This window comes from Xenopus laevis, chromosome 2L, assembly GCF_017654675.1.
Source record: "Xenopus laevis strain J_2021 chromosome 2L, Xenopus_laevis_v10.1, whole genome shotgun sequence".
Taxonomy (NCBI): Eukaryota; Metazoa; Chordata; class Amphibia; order Anura; family Pipidae; genus Xenopus; species Xenopus laevis.
Genome location: NC_054373.1, coordinates 111,130,911 through 111,145,035, shown reverse-complemented (window position 1 = coordinate 111,145,035; position 14,125 = coordinate 111,130,911). Strand labels below are relative to the sequence as shown.

Below are 14,125 nucleotides of genomic sequence, written 5' to 3'. Positions count from 1 at the left end.
TGAATGAGCTCATGTGAAAAAGTGGTTTATTTTCCCTAGTGAAAGTCATTTAACTAACTGACTCTATTCAAAGTTAAACCCAGTCATGCATTTGGCCCACCATCAAACATCAGATATGCCACTGGAGCCTTCTTGGCTAAACAAGATAATGCTGAATTATCAGTTCAAAGATTCCATGACATGACCTGGTGGAGAGTTTTGTTGGGAAAATCTATGGTAAAATTCAATATATGCTTCGGTAAATAGGGCAAAAAAATTTCTACGAAAAAATCATCATAAAATGACTTTTAGGGGATTATTTATTAAAGGAGAATTCAACCCTGGATTAATAAAAGCCCGTAGCCCCCACCCTAGGTAGACAGAAATCCCTCCACCCCCCAGGCTAACCGCCCCACGGGGAAATGCCCCATAATTTATACTTACCCCTCGGTTACCCCTCGTGCATATTCTTCCAGCGGAGTTGTACACATCCATCTTCCGGCTCCTCATATCTCCCAGTCAGCTTACTGAGGAGCCGGAAGATCGATGCGTGCAACTCCGCTGGAAGAATCTGCGCTTAGGGGTTAAGCATAAAGTATGGGGCATTTCCCCAGGGGGGGCAGTTGGCCAGGAGGGAGGGGGTCTACCTGGGATGGGGGTATGGGTTTTTTTAATCCAGGGTTGAATTCTCATTTAAAGGTCAAATTGTGTTTTTAGAGGGTATTCAGTAAAAACTTAAATCTTTTTACATTCATTATGCCCTGAAGCTGCAAAAAGCCCAAATACTAAATAGATAAATACTCTAGCTACAACCTATTGAGTTCGTGTAGAAAAGGTCCTTTGAACCATTTGAAGATGTTTTAAGCCTTCATGATTTTCGGGGTTTTTTTTGGTGGTTTCACTCGAAAGCTCGATATTTAAGTTTTTTTTGCCGATAACTCAATCACTTTGAGTATTTGAGTTTTTCCTTGATTGCATTCATTCAAGTTTTTTGCATTCAAGTTTTTGCTTAAATAAGCAAACATTCCAGTTGTGAGTTTATCTGAGGTATAAAAAACCTCACAAACGCAACCATTGATAAAATAACCCCCTAAATGAATATGGAAGACTGACCTGCAGTAAAGAACACAATTTATCTTCAAAAACAAGCAAGATATTTTTTGTGGTTCTATCTGATGAAGAAAAAAAGTCTGATTTGATCTATTTTCTTTTTAATGAACATTTAATAAACAAAAGTTTTTGAGATGCAGCTTACTGGTTTCTTGGGCTCCACTTCTACTAAGAAATGCTCAGGGTTATTGTTCACAGTTTTTAATTCAATTATTTCCTGAGTAGTATTTTTCAATGATATACAAAATCGTTCCCACCTGTTGAAAGGAAAGACAAAAAGAACAGCATTTTATGTTAACAGAGTGCAGATCAAGGTTTAACGTATATTTTTAAAATTTCTTAACTGCAAACTTGTTGTGTAGAGTTACTGAGAGAGGTTACTTTGTGCCATGTTAACAAATATGTATCACAGTTACAGACTCATGCAACGTTTCCAAAATATACTAACTTTCCAAGTTCACAGTGCACTTCAGGGAGTGTAGTAGCAGATGGTCTCTCAGATAACAGCTGTAATCCATACCAAAATTCACCAAATATGTCAGACTGGAAAATCACACTAAAGGCAAAAGAATAAAGAGAAGCCATGGTTAATATTTGTTCCTGCAAATCTTAATCAAACATATTATTGAAAAACTTTTTTACAAAATGAAACAATGTATTCTTCTGGCAGCCAAGCATTATTGTATGCACATGTGTAATAAAATGGAAGAGGTTATGCAGAAAAAAATTATAAGAAGAAAAAACAGCGGAGCACCGTAAGAGTCCAGTAAAAGTATTTAAAAAAATGAAAATGTTATTCAGTAAACATGTAAAAACAGGTTACAGCAGCAGTAAACCCTGGCTGCCCGCTTAACGCGTTTCGTGGCGTCCTGCCACTTCATCAGAAGCTTCTGATGAAGTGGCAGGACGCCACGAAACGCGTTAAGCGGGCAGCCAGGGTTTACTGCTGCTGTAACCTGTTTTTACATGTTTACTGAATAACATTTTCATTTTTTTAAATACTTTTACTGGACTCTTACGGTGCTCCGCTGTTTTTTCTTCTTGTCCTTGGAATCCTTTTGACCGCATGGGATGGCGGCTGGCTGTGTAGCACGTTTGAATCCAGTGTCCGGTAAGTGCTCCCACTAAACACATTTTTTCAGAAAAAAATTATATACATTCAGTATACAGTGCATTAAAAAATATTTAGGTTTTTTCATTTTACTGAAATCCAAATCCTACTATGAAATTGTGATATTTTGCAAGGCTCTGTAATTTTCAGTTGCAATTATTCAGATATATTTTAGAAGAGAGATACTAATGAGAATAATGAACATGTAACTTTTCCTGGCCCCATGAATTAAATGGCTGCATGTGTTTAGCACATTAATAAATATATATCGTATTTAATCAGGTCAAATGTGTTCTTCTTGAGTAACTTATTATTAATAATAAAAGACATGAAATGTTTCTCGCTGTCTATAAATGAGTCCCATGTTGGAGACTTATACTTATGAAAATGACTCATATTGACCTAAAGGGATAAATAATGTAAGCCATAATTACTACCCCACACTATACTTTTACAGAATAATCAGTTTAACTACTTGACTGAACAGAAAGCCAAATGTAAAATGTCAGACTTTCACCATGATTTACAGGTCTAGTTGAGTGACTTTTTTCATGGGAAACACTGATTTGTAATGAACCAAATATTTGAGGAAAAAATACAGATATGGTCATAATTATGTCACGAATTTGTTCCAAGAAACGGAGAAATTGCTTACTTTTTATTCAGTATATTACTGCATTTTTTCTGTAAATACTTCTCTAAATAGGTGGTTGCAACCTTTTATAGCTAACTTTTTGGCTCTGCTATAGAGCTACAGAGTACGTGAGCAGTAGAAACATGCACATACTTGTCTCTGTGACACCTATGACACACCGACTCTCATTCTAGGCTACATCATCACTACCACTGACCAGAGAGCTTCTTCAGCCACCTCTAAAGTCTTCTTAATAATAATTTATGTTCGTCATTCAAAGTGCACAATTCCTATACACACTCGTTGACCATCACATCCTTTCCTTCAATATCACATGTCTAAGAGCAGACCTAAGGTCAAACACCAGTTGGTCACCAGAAAACTAATGTTGTTGGCAGTGGAAAAAAAAACAAAATTTACGTTATTTAGCGTTCATTTCTAGTAAAAAAAATATGTGTAAATAGTTAATTCTCATAGACTTTCATTAAATATGCTAGACTGTTAGAACGTCTTTTTAAATTTCATGCAGTCATAAGCAAATTCAATATAGACATTATGAAAACTTATCATACATTGCAGCATAGAGGGCTTTTGGTAAACATCCTTAAGATTGATATATGCAGGAATGAAGATATTCTTACTGGCAGTAATCCTCCACCTGTGACAGGTGGATTTGCAAGAATTGCTGCAACTCAAAACTATTTTTTGCACATAGTACAAAAAAGAGCAGTAAATAAGGAAAATTCTACTTTTTTCCCCAATGACAATTCAAATTTTGTAGTGAAAAGCTCTTGCGAACAAGACCCTCTAATGATACTATTTCATTCTGTAACCCTTGTTTGTTGGTTATAATATAAGTAATACGTAACTTTATCATGTATTTATTAACAAAGCTTGAGCTATTGCCTGTATGAGTCAGATTTTGTGTCAAATAGATACCCTGTAAATATGCAAGACTTGTTTAACATGATCCTGAAATAATGGATAAAAATAATATATAGAATTATAAAACAGAGTTTCTGAAAAAATAGTATGGAAAAAGTCACTGATTCACAATATTTTTGTATTAGCTGTTTATTGCTTTATGCAGGAGTCCCAGATGAAATCATATTTTTATATTAAAAATATGGGTCTGCAACTGTTAGTAAGGCAGTAAATCTTCAGATTTTAGCTGTTATCAACTCGATTAGGGATGATAAAGATATCCAACATTGATCTGAACCATCCAGTAATACAGTCAGATATATTGCATTCCATATGTATCATGTTCAAAGACAACTATCAAGTTAAATGCACAAATAAAACTGTATTTTACTTATCCCCTTAGAAATAAATTACGTTTAGGACTTACAGGTAGATCACAGGCCTTTTGAAAATTTGTGTTTTCAGATTAAAATACTCAACAGCAAACTGTGATATAAAAGTGCCAAGTAAAGCCAAGGTATGGAGCCTGAACCTTCAATTTTAGGGGGTTATTTATCTCAATATTTTCTGCTACAAACTCCGATCAAATCCGCTCGGGTTTTTTTCCGCTTATTTATTATTCCATTTTCCAGAAAATTAGCTTTGCAGGAAAAAAAAATCTGATTTTCACAAATTGTTTCCGATTTTTTCATCCGATTTTCACGATTTTTTCGTAATTTTCACCCGAAACCTCTGAAAACTTTGGGGTATTGCCCGAAACCCAGCGCACATCAAAAAAATCATTGGGACTTCTCCCATTGACTTATATGCAACCTCGACAGGTCTGAGATGCCGGATTTTCAGATTAGGATTTTTCCATCCTCGGGGTTTAATAAATTCCAAAAAATTTGAGATTTTTTAAGTCAGATGTTATTAAATCACGATTTTTTTGTGATTTTTGCATTCGGAGTTTAGTAAATAGTTCCCTTAGTATATACAGGTATTAAATCCAATATTTGGAGAAAGGCATAGACATTTTATCCAAATAATCCAGAAAGATCAATAACCATGAATGTTCCATACACATGCATTTTCTTGAAATAAATGCTACCTGTATGTCATGTGGATTGTGAGTGCCAGAAACACAAATCACAATGAATTCTTCTTATTGGGCATAGTATAGCCCCCCTGTGTGGGGTTTGTCAATATACCAGTCTGATTTAATTTTACCTTCCTGTAGAAACTCCTGTTCTTGTTGGGGAAAATGTAAGCATATAAGGAAATGTTTCTCTTGCTTGCAGGGTAAAATCTGCCTCTCCACTCAGTCCAAAGCCATCCACCAATACATGGAAATGTTGCACCTCAGATGTTGGGTTGCTCATAGGAATATCTATACAAACATTTCCCTAGAAAATTAAATACATGAAAAAGGTTAAATCATAATGTATTACATTTTGTTTAATGTCTTTGCTTTTTGTTTTCCAAAGCATATTTAATTCAAAATGTGACAAGTTATGGTAGTCCTACAGTATATACTGTTTTAACCTAAAATGTTGAATATGGGGAGGCAGATTTATCAAGGTTCGAATTTCGAATTCATGTGAGTTATTTTTAACTCTATATTCTTCGAAATTCGATTGGGGGGTTATTTATCAAAAAAACAGAATAGCTAAAACTCTGACTAATTTTACAGAGCAGAAAACTCGAAAACTCAAATCGAATTCGAGGCTAAGGGGGCAGGGTTTTTTTAAATTGAGGGTTTAGTTCTCCTTTAAGTCTGCTAAAAACAATTTATATACATTATATATATTATATAAACCCACTAGAATCTTTTGCCTCCAATATGGATTCATGTAGCTCAGTTAGGCCAAATAGTTACAAAGGGCTAACGGGAACAAATCTGTCATGTACAGTACTCAAATTGCTCAAAGTGCTAAAATATTAACTCTGGTCATGCAGAGCAAATAGTTAAGTTGATGGATTTGACTGTATGCAACAAAAGCCTTATGCCTTCCAGTATGAAAAAAAGAAGCATGAAAACTTTTAGACTGGCATACTAGCTACATGTCTGTTAGATAGCTCCTTCGGGACAAGCTATAAAATCATAGGTAATCATGACTGAATGTGGAATATTTGATAAACTCTGTATGAACACAATTGAGTCTACAAAGAAAAATTTGGGACCAGAGAGGCTAAATATTATTTAGTACCGTTTTAAAGCTTCTACCCATTTTGCAGCTCTGCTACAAGGTAACAAAATCAATGTTGAATATTATTTTGCTTGTTGAATAATTTTAAAAATGATGCTGTGGGAATAAGTCAAAGGAGAGCCAAAAGAGTAAAAAGTAACATTATACATAGAAGAGCTGGAACTGGGTTTAGCAGTAATGAGGTGAAACTGATTTACAAAGGGCATGATATAGGGGGAGATGATCTGACCATATTCTAGTGTGAGAATTAGGCAATATGAGAAAAGGCAACAATATTCTACACATAGGGTTAGGCAGTGGTGTTATTTTATACATGGGGAAAGGGTCAAAGCTTTGACTTCGAAAATCAAAGTACTGTCTCTTTAAAAAAAACTTCAACTTCGACACTCCGTCACCTTAAACCTGTCGAATTGCTGTTTAGCCTATGTGGGACCTCCTATAACCTTTGGCTAAGTTTTGAGTAGTCAAAGTATTTTTTTGTAAAATCGTTCGAATCGTTCGCTTCGAACTATTTAATCAATCGATCGAATGATGTTTTCGATCGAAAAAATTGTTCGACTATCGAAGTATCAAATTTGATGGTCAAACTTTAAAGTTTTTTACTTCGAAATTCGACCCTTGGTAAATGTGCCCCATAATATAGCCTAGGTATATACATTATTATGAATCATACATACATCTTTATGAAATACATTGTTTTTCTATAATCTTATCTTTCATATACAGTATATAACAATATGTTTACTTTTAAATGGCAAAAGAAGTACAGGGATGGAATTCAGTACTACCAAACTTAAATTATAAGCTGTATAGTACATTGGGTCACAGAGCCTAAAAGATTACAGGTAAAGGGATGCTTATAAATAGTACTGCTACACAAAGAAATTGGCGATGGCAATTTATTATGTTCTGACTGAGCAAAAGTATAGTATTTTTATAGCTCATTAAGGGTTATAAAATGCATATTAGTGACTGCTGCCATTGATTCCTTATGAAAAAAAAAAGCTTTAAAAATAACTAATGTATTTGAAATGTGGCTTTATGTCAACCAGTTATAAAAAGCACAGTAATGGTGAGATTTCATGTGGGCATTTTGACAACCTTATTTAATATCTCAAAGCAGCAAAAAACAGTCTCTGCATTTATTGTAAGAGCTTGGTATCCTTTACTAATTTACAGCCACCACAGTGAATTGTGTGCCATATGATGATAGTGGCATATGAAAGCCACATTATAAAACAAAAGGTTGCATGATATTAAGGGGTCATATTTTTTACTGTGGTTAGTCATTCTAACTTCTTAACAATTGTAAAGAAAAACTACAGATGCCTCAGAGTTTAGCAGAAATACACCAATGCTATTCCAAGGATTACAAAAATTTGGGCCAAATTCGATGCAAACCTACAGAGAAAAAGCATTGGTCAATGCACAATTCCAGGCCCTGTGTTTTATGAGGCTTAAAAAATCACTGGGCACTGCCTATATTGGCTCCTGTTTTTTACTCAACACTTGCCTTTCTTCTAACTATCCTATTTCTGGTAGTCCCTTGTTTCTTCCTAATGATGCTGTCGGTGGGATGGTGAAAATGCTGAACCCCTTGTTTAAGGGGCATATTTATTAAAGGTCGAATGATTTTTGTTTACCTCGAATGACTTTGAAACTCGAATAGTATCTTATTTAAGAAAAAACTAGAACGTCTAAAACTAATATTACTGACCTGAAAACCTGAATCGAATTCAAATGGAACTCGATTTGAGTTTTTTCTCCGAAAAAATCTCGAATGTCCGGAAGGCTATTAAAGTCTTGAAATGGGTCACTGGACCTCTGCTGTTGACTTTGGCAGGTTTTAGGTGGACTACTATTGAATTTGCGTTGTTCCCAGGGTCAATGTATGATAAATCTCAAATTCGAGTTTGGATTTTTCCCAACTCGAATTTGTAAGTTTTGACCAAAAATCCAACTTGAAAATTCGAATTTACTATTCAAACCTTAAAAAAACTGCCCCTAAAAGTTATCAAAAGTTTATCAAAGTGTGATACTCATGGTCCTGGAATAACTGGGAAGAGACAAGGGTTTTCTGCTTTTGTCACACGCAGTGCAGTGGGAAAGGGAGTTCAGTGCTGAAGTTATTTGCTGCCCCAAAATATACAAAGAGGAAAAACAGCAGAAGTACGGCTTCCAAGCCTATACAGTAGTTAGTGGGGTACAAAAATTATAAAGTAATAAATAAATAATAAAGTAATAGTTTAAATTAAGGGCAGATTTATTAAGGTTTGAGTTGTGTTTTCCATGAAAAATTCGAGGGTTTTTTTGGGTCAAATTTTTTCTTCAGGTTATAAAAAAATCTCAAAAATTTTTATTTTATTTTGAGATTTAACCTTGGAAATAGCTTGAATCAGAAAATACACCATTGAAAACCTGTTGAGGTCATGTGGAAGTCAAAGGCAGAGGTCCCTTGAACCATTTGAAGATGTTATTAGCCTTCATGCTGTTCAAGTTTTTTTCTGAGGGTTTCACTCGAAAACTCGATCAGTTTAAGTTTTCGGGTTGTTACTTGCTGATTTGTTTTTTTACATTTGAGTTTTTTCTTAAATAAGAAACCACTCGTATTATGAGTTTGTTTAAGTTCATTCACGGTTTAAAAAACTCACATAACTCTAAAATTTGACCTTTGATAAATAACTCCCTAACTGTAACAACTCTGTGTAAAGCTTGTTTTTGAACACTGGGCAATTTTAAACTTGGCCATAGTTATATTCAGGCAGCTGCAGGAAGAACAATTAAAGGAAATGTACCCAGTGTCAGTAAACGAGCCCACAAAAGACAGATTTTAAAGTATGTATATATACACTTAAAGGAAAACTACACCCCAAACAATGTAGGTCTCTATAAAAAGATATTGCAAAAAACAGATCATATGTAAAAACCCTGCTTCATGTAAACAAACCATTTTCATAATAATATACTTTTCTAGTAGTATGTGCCATTGGGTAATCATAAATAGAAAATTGACAATATTTACTTAAATATATATACCAGTTTGGTAAGATTCTTTAATATGCCACTTAATATGATATAAACTATCTGTTGCTTAAGTATTTTTTTTGGGGGGGTATAGTTTTCCTTTAAAAATTATTTTAAATACACCTTCCACTGGAAAGCTTTAGGCATGAGGGATATCATTAATCCAGGACACATGGAATCATTTTAACAAGTTGCAAAACCCAGTATTTTCATGTTGAATAGTAAGTACTTAACAGAAATTAAGTTATTTATTAAAGTCTGAATGCCAACAACTCAAAAAATGCAAGTTTTTTTTTACTATAAAATCCGAAATTTTATTGGGGAAAAAACTTGATTTTTTCTAGATTTATTATACCACGAGGAAGGAAAAGTTCTGAATCTACTAAAGTTGTATATAAGTCAATGGGAGAGGTCCCTATCCTATTTGAAAGTCTCTGTGGTCTGCGCTGGAATTAGTCTGAAAGTCTGACTTATTTGTTTCCAAAAAATGCACGCTTTTCAGGAAAAAAACCTGAAAAAACGATTTAGGAAAAAACTTGTACCATTTGGATTTTCGCTCAATTTTTTCCAGTTTTACCCCAATCCGATAAAATCATGATTTTTTAATAATACGTAATGTTCAATCATGGATTTTAGTTCTTTGGATTTCATCGGATAAATTTGAACTTTGATAAATAAGGCCCAAAACATGTGTCCAGTTATGCAACGTTTATAAGTATTCCTGTTTTTCCACAAGGAGGGCAGAAACCCAAGTGTACTTTGGAAGCTTTACATTCATTTCACAGCAGGCTTTTCATTAATAAAAGGCACTACCCTGAATTGACACCTTATTGAGAGACATGTTCTCCTACATCTCTGATAATAGGGCAAGTTACCCATTTAAGCAAGAAAGGTCAGTTTAACTTTTTTCTTGTGGGATTTAACATTTCTAAATGTCACACTTTACACAGTGCTTTTATATTTAAGACATAAGAACTCTTGAAAAAAGGTAAGAAATCTAATTAAAAGATAGCCTTTCTATCATACAAAATATTCTCTTAGATGTTAAACCTTTTGCTGTTGCTGATGTGAAGGTCAACAAAAATGTAAGCACTTTAAAAAGAAGACACCTTAAAGATTCAAAATGAGAGTCAGAATGATAGTTAAATTGTGTGTTCCTTAGGAAAGCAGTGAAATAAAATAATCATTGCAAAATGTCACATATATCCTACAGTATCATGAAGTGTGATTTTAAACTTGGGTCCACAATACAGTAGGAGGTATCAACCATACCCTCTAAGGCAATGTAAATTTCTATAAAGCCTTAATAAACAGGCCTAGGCTTTGTAGGGACACAAAAGTTATTAAGTCTGCACAATTTTCTACTTAGATTTGAAATATATTTAAATGTTTTAGTTATTCACCATAGTCTCTCTACTTTAGTCTCTCTAAACTATGTCATTTACTTATTTAAAGCATTTTGCGCAGGAAAATGATGTGTTTTCTTGTAACAGGCATGCTGCATAAAAGCCCTGTGGCTTACATATGGATTGAAAAATCACAGAATGTGTGTGAATATGTGAATGAATCAGGCACAATAAATACATTTTATTTTTTAGATTAACTTTGGATCAACAGGTAGCAGGTGGTCCCTTTTAGTCAGAATAGTTACGCAGGTAGCCTGACAGCTGATAAAATTATTCCGTCAGTAGTTACAGTAGTGATCCCACAGATCTCTAAGCCATAGTATCAATGGAAAACAATCCATTTTTATTAAACCTGGTCCATTTAGGCAGGTAGTAGTTGAAGAACAAAGCATAAGTAATATGCATAGATTTTGATGAGGAAAAAAGTCACACAAACAGGACACATTTCTATGAGATATTTTGTGCAGTAAGCCTAGCAAGGAACAAACTAAGAGACAAGATGCACATGTGCTAATGGCCTTAGAGTTTAGACACTACTGATTTTAAACAGAACTTTTTTTAACCTTGATCTCTCTACTTTATATAAAATGCTGCCATAACAAATCTGCTTTCAGATAAAGATTTGTTTTCCTGTTCTATCCAGTGGCTTATTATAATAAAAAAGAATCAGAAAAAACACAGAGGCATATTTAAGTACAGTTTGTTAAATTAAAATTCATAGATCTTTCTAATAAAAAGAGGCTCCAAATTAAGTAATGCATTTTTATAAAATAAAAAATCTGCTGATCTTGTCGTTTGCATAAAAGCAGTCATTTTTCTTTTTTGGATACATGCTGAGCTGGTAAATGCATGTTGATGCAAAAAGCTAAAATGCCTTTTATGTTTTGCATACATGATATCAGAAGACCACATTCTCTATTTGAGAACACTCACACATTCCTCAGCTATTAATTTAAGCCTAGCTATTATAGATCATGATGCGCAAAATCACAACAGCATGTGTTTAACAGGCCAACGTGATTAATAATGTACTACCACAACAATCTCCTAATTGTAATGTAGTGAGTGAACTGTGCTAAAGCACTCCTGAATCTAAATGAAATATGATGGCAGTTAGAAATGCAAATGTTCATAGTGTAAGTGAAGAACAAAATGTCACTGATGGCATAAAAGAAGTATTAAACAAAATAATGACTTGCTTAAAGATCTCAGCATTGTCAGCTGTTACAGGCAAGAGATGCCAGCACCTCTGTGTGAAGAGCACTGCTTGTCTGATGCCTCTCTCTTTGCCATCAAGCTTCTAAGTGCTGTGCTGGTATCTGTACTTTACTTTGTACCTTACCTTACTTTGTCACTTAATCCCCTTTGGAAGAGGATCTGCTTTCCGATACTAATATAATGGATTCACAAGAGAAGGCAACGGGTATTAGTTTAGGCACTATTAGATAGAACTCCAAAAAAGGTAATCATAAATTATTAGCATTTGGACCTCCTTGTCAAGGGACATTAACTTCCCTTTACTACTTTAATGCAGTTCTAAATTGCCCATAATCTATATCTATATGCTGCATATGGAATGTGCAAATTGTGGCTTCATGTTTTTTTCTTCATCCAAAACTGGAGCAGGAAAACACAACCCTTTTCTAATGAAACTGTTACTTAACAATCCTTTGTTTTTCCCTGCCTGGTGAAACTGTAGTATCATCATTTAAGGGGAACTATTCCAGAAATAAGCTTTATCATACTGTTTTAAGACATTTTCTTTATAGAATCCATTAAAATGATGTACTGTTTCTAAAATAATCTATATTATCTATATCTACTTATCTAAATTATCTCCCTTTCAATATCTGTCTGTCTTCGTTCTTGCCTCATGCACGAGTCAGATTCAGCTTATGATTGCCAGTTATGTCTAAAGGTCTCTGTGGGACTCCTTTTGCCTAGAAGACATATTAGAGCTCACTCTTTCTGAAATAACTGACTATGACAGAAATCATGTCTCTGTACATGACAGATCGTGAGAGAGGGAGGTTGAAGAGAAACATGATCATTTCAGGAGCGATACAGAATTAATTGATTATATTTATAAAGTATTTTATTTCAAGGAGATGAAGCTTATATTCAGTTTTAATTTTTGCAAGAATAACCTTAACCTTAAGTTAACCTTTTAACAATACAATGGTGAGAAATAAGTGTTCTAATAACAAAGTACCCCATAAATTTCCTGGTAACAGAAAACTTTATAACCTTTCTAGTCTTCAAGTAGGGGTTACTGTATTATCGTGCATTGTCAAGGTCCATGGTACCATAATAACTTGTTTTAGAGATGCTAGTAAATACATCTCTCTTTTCAGGTTTCAAACTGGCTGCTGTGACTCAAGCCAGCAGCCTATCATCTTCAACAAGCTGGACTTTTCTATGCATGGACACAGTCCATCAAGTCATTGAATTATACAAATGTATATCTGTTTGAATTTAAATTCATTTTTATATTGCCTTCCTGAATTTTCCTTCATTAAAGGGTCAGGCTTCAGATGCTGAAAAGTTCAAGGCGGTTTCTCTGGGTTTTTTTTTTTCTCTTTAAGGTTTTAGGAGAAGTTTAGGGGCAGATTTATCAGAGGTCGAGGTGAATTTTAGAATTCAAAAAATTAAAAATTCGAGCTATTTTTTGTGTACTTCGACTAGGCAATAGTCCAAATTCGATTTGAATTTGAAAAAAATTCGAAAACTCAAATAGTTAAATTTATCATGTACTGTCTCTTTAAAAATTCGACTTCAACCATTCGCCATCTAAAACCTGCCGAATTGCTGTTTTAGCCTATGGGGGACCCCCTAGAACTCATTTGGAGTCAATTGGTGAACTTTGAAAAATCTAAGGTTTTTTTGGGAAAAACTTTGATTCAAATTCGAATGCGCTATTACTTTGATCGTACAATTCGAATACAACTGAATAGGGACTTATTTGATCGTAAATGTCAACTTAAGTTTTTCAAATTAGAAATCTGACCCTTGATAAATATGCCCCTAGGTGCATGCATTGTCTATTCTAGAAAACAAAGCAAATAAATTTAGGGTGTATATAAGTCAATGGGAGAGGTCCAGGGACCAATTTGGATGTTACTAGCCTTCTTGATATTCAAGTTTTTTTCAATTCAAATTTGGTTTGAGTTTTCGAGTCAGTAAAATTTGTGCGAGTTTTAGATTTATTTTTTAAATAACCCCCCAATCTAATTTCAAGTATATTCGAATTTAAAGTAAAAAAAAAACTTGCATGAATTCGAAATTCAAAATTTGATAACTGTGCCTCCCCATGTTTTTGGTCCTAATATCACCACTAATAGTTAACTGGATATATATAAGAAGTGAACATTAATTTATTTGAGCTCACCTTTAAATTATATTATGTAGAGAGAGATATTCTGAGACAATTTGAATATGGTTTTGATTTTTTACTTGTGGTTTTTGAGTTATTTAGCTTTTCATTCAGCAGCTCTCCAGTTTGCAAGTTTAGCCATCTGGTTGCTAGGGTCCAAATTACACTAGCAGCCATGCACTGGTATGAATAAGAGACTTAAATATTAATAGGAGAGAGGCTGAATATAAAAAAGCAGCATTAATAATAAATGTGTAGCTTTACAGAGTATATGTTTTATACAGTAGATGGGGTCAGTGACCCACATTTGAAAGCTGTGGAAAGTCAGGAGAAGAAGGCAAATAATTAAAAAACTATAAAAATTAAACAATGAAG

At 34.0% G+C, this 14,125-nt stretch overlaps 1 protein-coding gene across 2 annotated transcripts in view; it reads right to left on the bottom strand.

Annotated features, from left to right (window-relative positions):
* LOC108708385 (cilia- and flagella-associated protein 47) overlaps nucleotides 1–14,125 on the bottom strand; it is a 221,168-nt gene that overhangs the window by 51,185 nt on the left and 155,858 nt on the right. For both annotated transcript variants that reach the window (XM_041582354.1, XM_041582355.1), the window contains exons 53-55: nucleotides 4,968–5,143; nucleotides 1,538–1,645; nucleotides 1,235–1,346 (exon numbers count right to left, since the gene is read on the bottom strand). In XM_041582354.1, the coding sequence (XP_041438288.1) occupies nucleotides 1,235–1,346; nucleotides 1,538–1,645; nucleotides 4,968–5,143 (396 nt within the window). The remainder of the gene's footprint in view (nucleotides 1–1,234; nucleotides 1,347–1,537; nucleotides 1,646–4,967; nucleotides 5,144–14,125) is intronic.